This window comes from Pipistrellus kuhlii, unplaced genomic scaffold, assembly GCF_014108245.1.
Source record: "Pipistrellus kuhlii isolate mPipKuh1 unplaced genomic scaffold, mPipKuh1.p scaffold_m20_p_15, whole genome shotgun sequence".
Classification (NCBI taxonomy): domain Eukaryota; kingdom Metazoa; phylum Chordata; class Mammalia; order Chiroptera; family Vespertilionidae; genus Pipistrellus; species Pipistrellus kuhlii.
In genome coordinates, this window is record NW_023425460.1 from 23,372,928 (window position 1) to 23,386,485 (window position 13,558).

The 13,558-nt window shown below is 41.3% G+C and overlaps 1 protein-coding gene across 4 annotated transcripts in view; it reads right to left on the minus strand.

The window, feature by feature from the left end:
- Positions 1–13,558, minus strand: part of ASAH2 (N-acylsphingosine amidohydrolase 2) — a 76,530-nt gene that overhangs the window by 39,506 nt on the left and 23,466 nt on the right. For all 4 annotated transcript variants that reach the window (XM_036438454.2, XM_036438457.2, XM_036438456.2 and 1 more), the window contains 6 exons: positions 13,284–13,415; positions 8,829–9,028; positions 6,986–7,135; positions 3,870–4,046; positions 2,534–2,661; positions 1,165–1,242 (listed from right to left, as the gene is read on the minus strand). In XM_036438454.2, the coding sequence (XP_036294347.1) occupies positions 1,165–1,242; positions 2,534–2,661; positions 3,870–4,046; positions 6,986–7,135; positions 8,829–9,028; positions 13,284–13,410 (860 nt within the window). In that variant the 5' untranslated portion in view covers positions 13,411–13,415. The remainder of the gene's footprint in view (positions 1–1,164; positions 1,243–2,533; positions 2,662–3,869; positions 4,047–6,985; positions 7,136–8,828; positions 9,029–13,283; positions 13,416–13,558) is intronic.

A 13,558-nucleotide genomic window follows, 5' to 3' on the forward strand; every position in this document is an offset into this window, starting at 1 on the left:
TTGAACCCAAGTCTTAAAGCCTATACCTAAAACCTGAACATGCTATTTCCTACCAACTATGACCGTGGGTCATAGTCTTAATGTTTATCTTCACCCCTTCTTACTTTTAATTTCTTGTTCATTTTACTCACATAATACCTTTCACTTAAGTATTTCCTAATTCTACCTGGCAGAACCTCACCACCTTTACTAACACTTATTATCAACATTTTTAAGAACTTCCTTTACTCCTCAATTTTACTCATAAGAAAACTGAGACACAGAGCAGTTACATAACTTGGCCTAAGTAGCAGCGCTACGAAGGATGAGAGTCCAGAGTGAATCCAAAGGCAAGCATACACTTTCTTAGGCATTTCCGCATCATTTGGAAGTTTACACGTCAAGGTGTCTGGCACTGTCACCCAGCCTGAGTCAGTCCAATAGCTGTGAGCAAAATCACCTATGAATGTAATGCCTTATTTTTCAAGAAAAAAATCTCCACATTTCCTTGTTTATTAAAAAAGGTGCTAAAATCAGTGCCGTGCTATAATTTCACATCATCTGCTTCCTTTGGGTGGCCTCAGTTCTGCTTTCTTCATTAATTCCCATTGCCCTACATTAGATTTCCCTTGATCCTTTCAGGAAAACAGATAAATAACCTCGAATCCATATTCATTTTCCTAGTTGGTCTGATTGGGGGGTTTTGTGTTTTGGTTTTTTGTTTGTTTGTTTTTGTGTTTGTTTGTTTGTTTGTTTGTTTTTTGTTTATCAAGAGATAATTGTCTACCATCATGGAAGTTTCACATATAAGATCTTTATTTTTTATTTAAATATATTTTTATTGTTGACAGTATTACAGGTGTCCCCCTACAATGTCTTGATAGAGTCATAAGAACTCACATTTACTGAGTCTTTATATCAAATGCCAGATGCTGGGCTCAACTTCTTCACCCAGATCCCCCATTTATAGCATCTTTTATTAGCCCTGTGTCGCAGGTGAGAGGCTGAGAACCCTGTCATGGGGCCCATGCTGCATTTCAATGTGTCTGATTCCCAAGTCTGAATTTTTAACCATTCAACTTACTCTCAGCCCCTGCTTCCACTATTCCAGTCTCTTCCCCCACCCGACCCTTGTAATGAAGGAAGGTTATTCACACAGAAAGGAAAAAAAAGTAAACAGAGTACCTGATAATGCCCAAGTCGTCTCCATTCAAATCTACCATTTTCAAGACTATCATTTCCTTGTCTACATTCGAAGAATACCTGGTCACCAAAACAAAGAGATGTAGTCAGCTTCGTGTGAGAACCTGGGCACCCAGCAGGACAAACAAAACCCAGCACGCCTCTCAGAAAGCCAGGCTCCCGGACATGCCGTAGTTCCGGGACTGCATCCAGGACCTCAGTCCTCAGCTGAAGAAATGGCTTGCAACAGTGACCGGTGCTAGAGGCATTTGGTTGGCTAGCTGGAGGTGAAATATACATGTTTATGGAATAGACACACGATTACATAACATGTATTTCTTACAAAAAAAAAAAAGGATTTCTCTCTTTGAAATTTCTACTGGGAACCCATTAGCAGGAAATATGCAGAATCAAAAGCATTCAGAAACTGTGACTTAAAATGCTTTAATGTCCTTTCGCTCTTTGTCTATTGCAGACAAACGTAAAATGTCAAGTGGTCAGATTGACTGAGGTATTCTTTTACATTGCCATAGTAGCCAAGTACGCTCTTTGCTGCAAACCTGACTCATCACTTAAAAAGACAAACGAATCATCTCCCTTAATTGTGCTATTCATTTATTCTCACTTTATTTCTTGTTCTTTTAGTGTTTTTATTCAATTATCTCCTTTCTCTTGCCACATTCTCTTGGACTAAGATGATTTCTTCTGAATAACATAATAAAAAGAGCTACTCATTAATTTAACAAATACTTGTTATGCACATTTTTATCTCCATTGAACAAACCAAGAAACTGTGAGCCAATAAATAAAGATAAGTAAATCAGCTGTCGTCATCACCGTAGATCCTAAAGGTCACCCAGATGAGACAGATTCCACAGGCAGGAGGCCTTCAGATATTCACACTGATTCTCACAGCCCTCCAAGTAGGAAGACAGGTTGCTGAGTATTTTCTATGTTTACTTTTTATTTCTGCTTGTTTTAGATTATAATCATGCTTTTCAATTATTTTACCTTTGATACTTTCTTAGGATCCCATCATATTCATCAAGTAAACAACCTTGTTTTATTTTTTTTAATTGTTTTTTAAAGGAAACCCTTCAAAATCAATTGATTTTTTTTTTTTTTTTTTTTTTTTTTTTTTTTACAGAGAGGAAGGGAGAGGGATAGAGAGTTAGAAACATTGATGAGAAAGAAACATGGATCAACTGCCTCCTGCACACCTCCGACTGGGGATGTGCCCATAACCAATGTACATGCCCTTGACTGGGACCTCTATCCACTGAGCCAAACCAGTGAGGGCACAACCCTGTTTTAGATTGTCTCCGTTTCCTAAAGGAACACATGATTTCACTGTGATAATGATCCTCCTCACCTTGCTCTCTCTGCCGGTGGGTTTTGAAGGTAAGAAGTGGGGCTTCGGTTGATCTGCGTACCATCCACAATTCCCTTATTCATAAAGATCTTTCCTGGTTTCATATTTGTGTGTGCTATCTCAATGCTCTGTGTGTTTAAAAAAAAAAAAAAAAAGGAGTTGTCAGATTAGAAATCCTATTGAGGATAATGACTTAGTCCATATAAACAGAAGAGACCTCTAGACCTTTTCCTTGGTCTCCAATCTGCTCCCACTACAGATGAGAGTTGGAGAACCACACGGGCTGGTGTCCTTTGGAGGTAAACAGACTGGCCTTCAGCGTTGAGAGAGAGAGTGCTCCATGTGAAGAAGCACAGGGCCCATCAGCACTGCCTGGCAAATCAGCACATCTGCCAGTTCAGATGACCCAAATGGGAAACTCCACTCCTACAACAGGTAGGTATTTCCACCCTCCCCACCTTCTCTACCCCACTACCTTCTCACGGTTTTTCAAACTTTGTGAAGCACAGTAAGCAAACAGTTTCCATCATAACTTAATACACGTCAGCTTATATATTCTAAAATAAAGTTCACAATGTATTTGATGCACTATGGTGTCTTCCAATTTTTTTAATTTTAGTTTTATTTTTTATGTTTATGGCAACCCATGAAATTGATTTCATGAAGCCATTTATATTGTAGATTGCTAGCCACCGTTTGAAAAACAGTGTTGCAAAGCCATGTCTGCCTTTGCCAACTGGGTCCCTGGGTTTGGGGGTACGGAGGGGTGGCTTTACAAGACAAAGTAGAGAGAGACTAAACCTGAAAGGCAAAGGAATAAAGAATAAAACATCAAGGACCCTGTGATAATAATAATAAATAAACTGAAAATAATAAACTGAAGACAGGAAAGGGAGGACTACCAAAATGTACCCAAACCATGTTGGGAGGAAGGTGGGGGTACTGGTAGGAGCACCAAGTCAGTCTAAAGCTGTTGTAGAGGACTTGAGAAATTTACCAATTAGATTTCCCTTTATGCTCTTCGGGAAATACAAGGAAAGAATGGAATTATTTGTAATGTTGGTTCTTTGATAGGTTGGTGTCTTTTCGTGTGACTTCATGCAGGGACAGATCATGGGGGCCCTATCACATACAAACTGTGTGTGTCTCTAGATGACTGTGTGAAGTTATGCCAGAGTCCTCCTCAGTCTACCAGTCCACAGCTCGGGATCGGAGTTACGGGGGTGGGAGGTGGGGGGGCGTGGTTATGAAGAGGGAAAGGAGGCCTGTGCTTACGAAGATTCTATAGGGACTGTCTGCATAGCACACTGAGCAGTGGGGAAGAACAGCTGCCTACCTTCACAATGCCAGTGACCATGTAATCAAAAGTTCGATTGCTAAATCCTTCGCTGGCAATTACAAACACGGTATACTGGAAATACCCGGCTGGACCCGAGTGTGTGTGAGTGCCACTCAGGATCACATTGTCTCTCCTGTACAGGGAGCCATATTTACTCTTGAGTCTGTTCAGGACCTTCAAGAAAGAAAGAGAAGAGAAGAAGTGAGATATCATAGGAGCTTTTAGCATAAGAAAGGCTCTGATTAGCCGGCAGGCGTCCTCAAACTTTTTAAAGTGGGGGCCAGATCACAGTCCCTCAGAGAGCTGGAGGGCCAGACTATATGAACTACTAATTCCTACTGTAACACCTCGGCTGCGCTCACTGCCCAAAAAACCTGGCGGGCCGGATCAGACTCCTCTGCGGGCCGCATGTGGCCCGCGGGCCGTAGTTTGAAGACCCCTGGATTAGCGCAATCACTGATCCATACCAATGACTTCGCTGTCTGTCCAGTGGCCCTTCACTCTATATATCACATGGTATATCTACAGTGCACAAATAGTTTATAAAGGTATATATAGCTTCAGTACATCATCATAGCAATAATAACAAGTCATCAAAATAGCTAACATTTCATAGATTCTTGCTATGTGCAAGCACACAATGCTAGGTATCACATACATTATGGCATTTAAAAATCACAATAACTTCAAGAGGTCTGTATTTTTAACCTTGTCTTTTAGCTGATAACATTGAAATGTGAAGAAATTAAATAATTTGATCTAATAAGAAGCAGAGCCTGAATCCAGATCCAAGTCTAACTATAGAGTCAGTTCTTTTCCCCATTCATCTTTTCACACAGACCATTAATATCCAGGCTCCATTCTAAGCACTAGGACAAACTCTGAAGAAGTTTTTATTCTAATGAGAGAGAAAGATAATACAGTGATGAATGTTATGAAGCAAAATGGGACAAAGAGGGTAATGGGTGTTCATGAGGAATGATCTTTCCAAAGAGGTTCCCCTTCATCAGAACCTTAAATGAAGAGAGCAATACCTGGGTGAAAAGCACTGTGGGAGCAGTGAACAGACAGTGTAAAGTCCTCTTTACTCTACTGCCTCACTTCCCAAAATGAAGAACTCAATATTCCCTGGCACCAACTATTACTTATTGATCTGGGTTGATCTGGGGGAAGCCAACGCTATGACCAATGACACCACAGCAATCCCGTGGAGAGGTCCTTGTGGAAAGGAACCATTTGATCAGCACTAACTTGCTAGCCACATGGGTAAGCAACCTTATGTAAGCCATAGTTAAGCCTTCAAACAGCTGCCATGATTTCAACCTCATGACACATAAGTGATAATACCTGACTTCTGTGGTAACTTTAATCAGAATCACTCATCCCAGCTTCTTTGGTTTTCCTGACCCACAAAATTCCTGAACAATGACATATGATTATTCCTGCTATAAACTGAGTTTTCCATATAACTCTTTGTATGGGAATATGTTATTAATAACAAAGAGACTCAGTAACTGTTCATTTAGTTAATTAATTAATTAATGAACATCCAAATGCATGATTAAGATCTTTGTATGGTACATACACATAAAAAAAAAAAAAAAAAAAACAGGAAGAAAATTAATGAGTTGCTGAGTACCTATTTCTGTTTGTGCTTTAATCCATGGCAACCTAGAGTTATTCTTTATGAAAGATACCTTCCCTTTAAAGCTCTTTCAGCCTTCCATTGTAAAACTCCTCTGTATTAAATCCCCCCTGTTTGAAATATCTAATGTGATTACTGTTTTCCCAACTGGACCCTCACCAATAGAACCTTGACATTAATTTAAAGAATCTGCCCATTTGTCTTCTCCTCTATTTCTAGTCTATTCCAATCCACCTCAAATTCACCATCTGAGTAATCAAAATAATGCAAAATTGTGATTGCATCACCTTTCCACTCAAAAGTTTTCTAAGAATCCCCATTACTTACAGAATTAAAAACAACCTGGCATCCCAGGACCTCTATAATTATGAACACACATTCCAGGCACATCTCCAATTACATGCCTACATGTGTCCTAATAGAACTAACTAAGCTTTGTCTCTAGAGTCTCTATTCCTCCCCTGTGTTCATGCCGTTCCCTGCATTTCTCAGCTCTCACTCATGTAAACCTTTTAAAATTCTGCCCATTCAAGTGTCACTTCCACTTTGCAAAATTTCCCCCTAATTTTCATTTCCTGAATCTCCATGTGGTGGTTTTAAAATATTGTATACCCACAAATTATATGATACCCTTGCCTTCAAGAAGTGAAATTTAACTTTACTATCACTGCGTGTGAAATGGACTTAGCGACTTGGAAAATGAATAGAAGAGGGTGGAAGTGAGGGTGTCTGCATTAGAAAAGGCACTGTGGCTTCTTCCCTGCTCTTTCCCTTGAATTACTCGCTCTGAGTAAAGCCAGTGGCTCTGCCAAGAAGGTATGGACAATGGGCAAGTGAGGCCTTCTGCCAGCAGCCACATGAATAAATATTCTTGGAAGTAGATCTTCCAGCCCCACTCCAGCCTTCAGATGATTGCAGTCCTTGCCAATATCTTGATTTCAAGATACCCTAAGCTAGAAACCCCAAGAAACACATAATCAGAATAATATAATAAATTCCCATGTCTGCCTATCACACAGACATGGGAATTTATTATATTATTCTGATTATGTGTTTCAGCAATCTATGGCCAACCTAATTTCAGTGTTGTATTTTTAATTCTCATCAGGTTATTTTCATCTATTTTCAGTTATCTAGAAACTTGAAGGAACGGTTACTGATTAATTGACACTTTCAGACCTCTATCAAGGAAGATTAAGTGAGAGAATGTATGTGAAGGCCCCCTGGAATGTAATAAGCTTTCAAACAACATTAGCAATCTATAATGATGCACCACCAGCAGAACTAAAAGCAAATCTTGGCCAAGATAATTCAGAATGGGAAAATTCAGATCACTCTTGTCTCCTGGATTGTCAAGAGCCTATAATGTTGCAGGTAGTAGAAACTCACTGGATGAAAAACCAAGGAGGTCTTAGCTACTGAGTTTATTTTAACATCAAGTCATTTCTTCCTCACATCAATCACTTACCTCCAGCCTCAATCGTTGGGATACCATGCCTATGTCGATGCTCACAAATGCCATTCGATTGGACCCATCAGGCTCTGCCATGACGAAAGCACGACTGTACAACCTGGTGAGGAGGCCCCGTGCATTCTGGCCACTTTTGCTGTAGCCCATCTAAAGGGGGAAAGACCATCAGAGCCCATCTACAGGGGGAGAGAGAATCATAGGCGCTCATCCACTCCACCCCCAACAGAAAGCAGGCTCAGCCACGGAGGAAAAGACTACTTAGGAAAGACAAATAAAAAATCCACAGGTCACTGAAAGTGAAAGCTCCTAGTGAGATAATACATGTGTTTTCAATAATAAAGCCAACAACATAAAAGAGTCTTTACTCTTCTGTATAGAAATAAGTAAAGGCAAAATAGCAATAAGCTTGACAGAAGCTATTCATTGCCCTATGCGTGAGGAAGGAGCTGGTGTAGCCCAGAATTTTGTTACTGTCCTGGAGAGCTTTCAGGGCTTCTCTGTTTTTTGAAACAAGACCTTTCCTCTTGCCAGTCTAAGGTACTACACAAAGAAGTAGTTCCTCTCCCACCATGCACACTGAGGGGAAACATCCTGAAATTGAAGGATCCCTCCCTTGAGTTGCTAATGTGTATGTTTCGTTTTGTTTTGTTTTTAACCTGAGGAAAATGGTTTCTTTATGGTTAAGTACTCAACCCTGGCTTGTCGTATGTTGTCCCTTCCTAAGCCAAGTCAGATCAAATACATCTGCCCCTTCTCTCACCATGTCATAAAACCCACCCTTAAAAGTCCACATAGGTCTTCAGAATGCTCCCTCTACTGCTTGCTTTACCCTCATATGGGTGTTTATTTAGGGTTAGATCGATTCAAGAGTCAGTTATCAGGACAGCAAAGAATACAGTTTACCCTTAAACAATGCAAGTTTAAACTATGCATATCCACTTATGTATGACTTTTTTTAATAAATATAAATCAGCCCTTCAGATCCACAGGTTTCAAATCCTTGGAATCAACCAACCAAAGATTGAAAAATTAGTATTTTTACATTATCAACCGTGGATCAAAATAATGTTTTGATCTGCATTTTGTTCAAGTACCTAACCCCCTCATTGTTCAAGGGTCAACCGTAACTCCTAGAAGCTAAAGATTCTTTGGTAGACAGGAGACAATCCCATCAGACAACCTCATACTCTGGTTTCCTAGGGAAGGATTGATATCAACAGTGTTACCACCATCAGAGCGAAGAAGTTGCATGCTAATAGCCAACAGACCACACCTAACACATGGAAGGGTTTTACTTGGCTAATGCACTGTTGGCTCATGCTAGGTTTCCAGTTTTAACTAACTAGAGTTGCTTACATTTTCCAAGTGACCTATTTAAACCCTCAGATCTTCAATCCAGAGATGTTTCTGCCTTCTCTTGGAAAAAACTGTCAGATGTAGCAACCCTAAGTCCACATGCTTACATGGCAACAATGAGCTGAAGCTGTGCACTTCCTAGATGCACCACCATGCCCACAGCTTCCTACTGTCCCCAAACTGAGGATCACCAGATGTTGAACATCTTACACTGACCTGCTTCAGTCACTTACAGTACCTGCTCATCCTCTCATTTGAGTTTCCTAGCCCTGCCATTTCATAAAAAGTGGCCAACTGTCTTGACAAGGGAGTTGTGGTTGAATAAATGAACCCCTCTTCCCTATAGGACAATACTCATAGTGTTACACAGCAGTGAAGTCAAGAGAAAAGCAAGATGATGCTATAACAACCAGGAATAAATGCAGGATTCAAAATAATAAGACTGTATTTCACAGTCTCTTTGAGGAGCCCACGATTTACCTACCATATTGATATCCGCTACTTGTCCTGTGCAGTCAGCTCGTCCAACACCTATGTGGTAGCCACTGAAGTTCTGAAATAGAGGAGGCTCTGGGGTAGTAGTCACTGGGGACGCCTGGGTGGCTGTGGGGCCTTGTGTGAGTGTGGAACCCTGGGTAACTGTGGAGCTCTGGGTGGTCTGAGGGCTCTCAGTGGATGGAAAACCTAAGTCCAAAAATAGAATAAAATATTTGAGACTTGAATCGGGGTGGTAAACACACCATACAGATGACGTATTGTAGAATTCTATAGCTGAAACCTATATAATTTCATTAACCAATGTCAACCAATAAATTCAATTAAATGAATAAATATATAAAATGTTAAAAAATAAAAATAGAGTAAGATATTTAAGAAACAGCAATTCAGATAACTTAGATCACTTATGTGTCAGCATCAGTTAGAACATATAAGTTCAGGTCCCTGAGGAAAAAAAATCTTTATATATTGTTTATGTGTGCGATACATGGTGGAAAACATCTCAAGAACTTGTTTTATATCATTCCTAAGAATTATCTTTTTCTTTACTGCACATGTTTCAACGAAACAATCAAGGTCTCCATCAAACCTCCTTCAGCTTCTCCTCACAAGCCATTCCTTTTCAAACTCATTACCCTTCACTCACTCACCATGCACTTCTACTGCAGCCAAACAAATTATGTGCCAGGTTCCTGGCACACAACCTACTAAACACAGCCTCTTGGGATTTGTTCTTGTCATTCTCTCCATCCAGAGTCCTTATTCCTTTCTTCTTCGCCAACCAATCTCCACTTCCAACTACAGAATTGATTCATTTTCATCACACTCATCTCCAGGATGCCACCCCACCTGTCTCTATCCTGCTTTGATCTTCCTCGGCCTTCTCAAGACTTTTATTCTTTTTTTAAAAGACTTATTCTTAAGTATGTATGTAAAAATTACATATAATTTTTTATTGATTTTTAGAGAGAGAGGAAGGGAGAGGGAGAGAAACATCAATGTAAGAGCGAAACATCAATCAACTCCTGCACGCCCCCTACCATGGATTGAGCCTACAATGTTGCTGGGAATCCAACCAGCAACCTTTTTCCATGCATGGTACCATGCCCAACCCACTGAGCCAAAATGGCCAGGGCTAAAGACATATTCTTAATGCAACCTACATCATATATGTTGACATAGTTCTGTCTTATGCTAATGATTCTCATGTCATCATATATGCATAAGTACACACTATATTTCTTATAAATATGTATTTCACATATATATATAAATACCAGGGAGGCAGAATAGCATCTATACTAATAAAAGAGTATTATGCTAATTAGACCAGGAGACCTTTTGGAGTTCTTCCAGACAAAGCCGGTGGCTTGGCTGGCCTGCAAACCACCCCCAAATTGCCCTCAGCCCCTTGCCCAGTCTGGTCACACACCCCAGCTGGGGACCCTTACCCTGATGGGGGAGTGACCAGCTTGCAAATGACCCTCAACCCCTCATCCAGGCTGCCATACCCCCCAGCAGGGACCTCACCCCACCCGATGGGGGCATGGCCAGCCTGCAAACCGCCCCAGCCTCTCACCCAGGCCAGTCCTGACCCCCAGGGACTCTTTTTAGGGAAGACCAGCCAGTACCCCTTTCAGGGAAGACAAGCCAGTCCCCACCCATGCACCCGGTCTAATTAGCATATTACCCTTTTATTAGTAGAATAGAGATCATGCAGGTCTCTATTCTATACTAGTAAAAGGGTAATATGCTAATTAGACCAAGAGACCTTCCAGACATATTTCAGGACAAAGCCATGGTGCCAGGGCCAAGGCAGAGGTGGTTTGGGGTAATCAGACCAAAAAGGGAGGACAGTTGGATGTGTTTAGATCATCAGGAGGGGCCAATTGGGGGCAAGCAGGCTGCTGGGGGGAGAGGGGAAATTGGAGAGGAGCAGGCTGGTGGGGGTGCAGTTGAGGGTGATCAGGCAGGCAGGTGAGTGGTTAAGAGCGAGTGGTCCTGGATTGCAAGAGGAATGTCTGACTGTTGGTTTAGGCCCAATCCCCTAAACCGGCAGTTGGACATCCCCCGAGGGGTTCCAGATTGGAGGGACACTTCACCCCCTGCATGAATTTCATGCACCAGGCCACTAGTTGAGAATAAAAGGACAGGTGCCAGAAATCTGGATTTGAAAACCGACATTACCAATTCCTGCCTAAACAAATTACTTAAGCTATCCACCCCAATTTTTCTCATCTATACAATAGAGATAATAATAATAATCCCCTGCTTACAAGGGTTATTTTGAACAATAAATATGTTAATGTATTTTAAATATATAGAGCAGTGACTGCCTTTTAGGTTTTGTTTTATTTCTATATTTAGACATTTTACATCTACATTTTACTTGTTTGTTTTCAACCTGCACAACAGCCAGAGATGACCAAGGCAGCAGAGGTCAGTGTCAGAAGGCATTAGTGCTCAGGAAGTACTTAGGCAAGAGATAGCGACTAACTCATTATGGAATCCTAGACTTCTGGACCTCAGAAAACAAAACAAAAAACAAACAAAAAAAAACAACACTTAGAGATCACCTGGTCCAATCTCCTCACTTTACATATAGGAATATTAAAACCAAGAGAGTGACTTAACCAAGATTTCAGAGAGCATATGATTAATCATGTGACCAAACCAGATCTTCCAACTAAGAATCTGATGAGCTTTCAACCACATTCCAAAGGGAGTTAGGCCACATTCTCTACTGGACATCTAGAATTGCCAGAAAGGAAGCAGGAAGCTTTGCTATTGTTTTATTGATACTGACATAAGGATGTGGTGCCAACCAAAGCAAAACTTACATAACCAAGGGCAAACTCTTTGAGATCTCAAAGTCTCAGCTTTCACATCTATAAAATGATACTAAGACTGGCATCTACCTTTATAGGAACCTTATTAGAATTAAATAAGAAACTGATGTAGCTCCTGATTACAGTGCTTGCTACAAAGAAGCCCTTCAATAAACAGCAACTTCCACTATGGGAATAGTTGCTGTAGTTATCCCTGAGTGTGTCTCTCTCTCTCTCTCTCTCTCTCTCTCTCTCTCTCTCTCTCTCTCTCTCTCTCTTTGTTAATCCTCACCCAAAGATATTTTTCCCATTGATTTGATTTATAGAGGGTGAAAGGAAGGGAGAAGGAAGGGGGAGAGAGTGAGGAAGAGAGGGAGGGGTGAAAGGTGAGAGAGAGAGAGAGAGAGAGAGAGAGAGAGAGAGAGAGAGAGAGAGAGAGAGAGAGAGAGAGAGAGAGAGATTTACGTGAGAGAGACATATCTATTGGATGCCTTCTGCTCATACCCTCACCGGGGCCAGGGATGGAACCTGCAACCCAGATACATGCCCTTGACTGGGAATTGAACCCTGAACCCTTCAGTCTGTGGGCCCACACTCTAACCACTGAGCATACAACCCAGGGCTCCCTGAGTCTCATTTTAAGAGCGAAAATTAAATAAGCCCTATAGAGCCTTTCATTTTTAACAGCCCAGGATCCGCTCTGCCCACTCCTGGCACAGAGGATTTCTGATCCTCTGTGTTTGCAGGAAATTCAAAGCACGGGGACATGATGGAGAATACACTGGGAAAGAAAAAAGGCCACCAAAGGGAAAACTGGGGTTCAGACATTCATCTTCTCCATTTGGCCTGAGTCCAGCCCTCCCTTTACTTTGGTCAGAGCATTCACACCCCACTGTCTTCTCTATTCCTTTAACAGGTATAACATGACCTAGAGCTGTAGTTTGCCGCTCTGTTGACTAATACTAGTGAGTTTGCCGACCACTGGGATAGGGGCTTAATCACAAGGAACAACAACAGCTTTTAATTATTGGAATCTCTAGGTCAGTGGTCAGCAAACTCATTAGTCAACAGCAGCAAACCACAGCTCACGTGCTGCATGTGGCTTGTAAGCCGCAGTTTGTCAACCACTGACCTAGAGGTTACTTTATAAAGACCCATGGACCTATTATTGCCTGTAAATAGAGCCTAGATAGTTTTTTAAAACTAAATTAATTTATGGAGCTGAAAAACAATCAAGATATGTCTAAACACCCAAATTTCTAGCTTCTCTTGAAACTCGGGAGAATTGAGTCCATGTTGATCTTAACAACAATCAGCTGGCTCTCAGGAGGGGCTGTGGACCCTCTTCACCAAAACTGCAGCTGCCCCATCCTGGTCCCCTCCACACTCGAGCTCATTTACAGAGCTTCCCTGACCCTCCTGAAGATGTGAATTCAACACTCTCTTCTTCAAGGCTTTTAAAAGACTAATTGATACTTAGTGGATCTTTCTTCTCCTTTTGCCTCCATTATCAGCATTATCAACAGACACTATTTTCTGCCTTAGTGTCCACAGTAATCAAGGAATTTCCTGCAGGTGTAGGCACAGCATCCAAGAGGGCCCATGACACTTGCCTTTGGGGTTTTCAATGGTCCCACTGGTGATAAACAAGAGGCTGAGAAGGGCCACCGTGATAGCAGTCATCATCACGAGAAGGAAGATCAGGAACGTCTCTAATGTAGAGAAGGTGCGCTTGGCCATTTTTCCTAAGAAAGCAGCAGAGATGGAAGAAGAAATAAAGAAGAGACAGAAAAAGACAGAATCATATATTAAAATGCATAATATGCTTCAATCTGAGACATTTTAGCTCTTTCATAGGAACAGACTAAAAAGCATATTCACCCCTAGT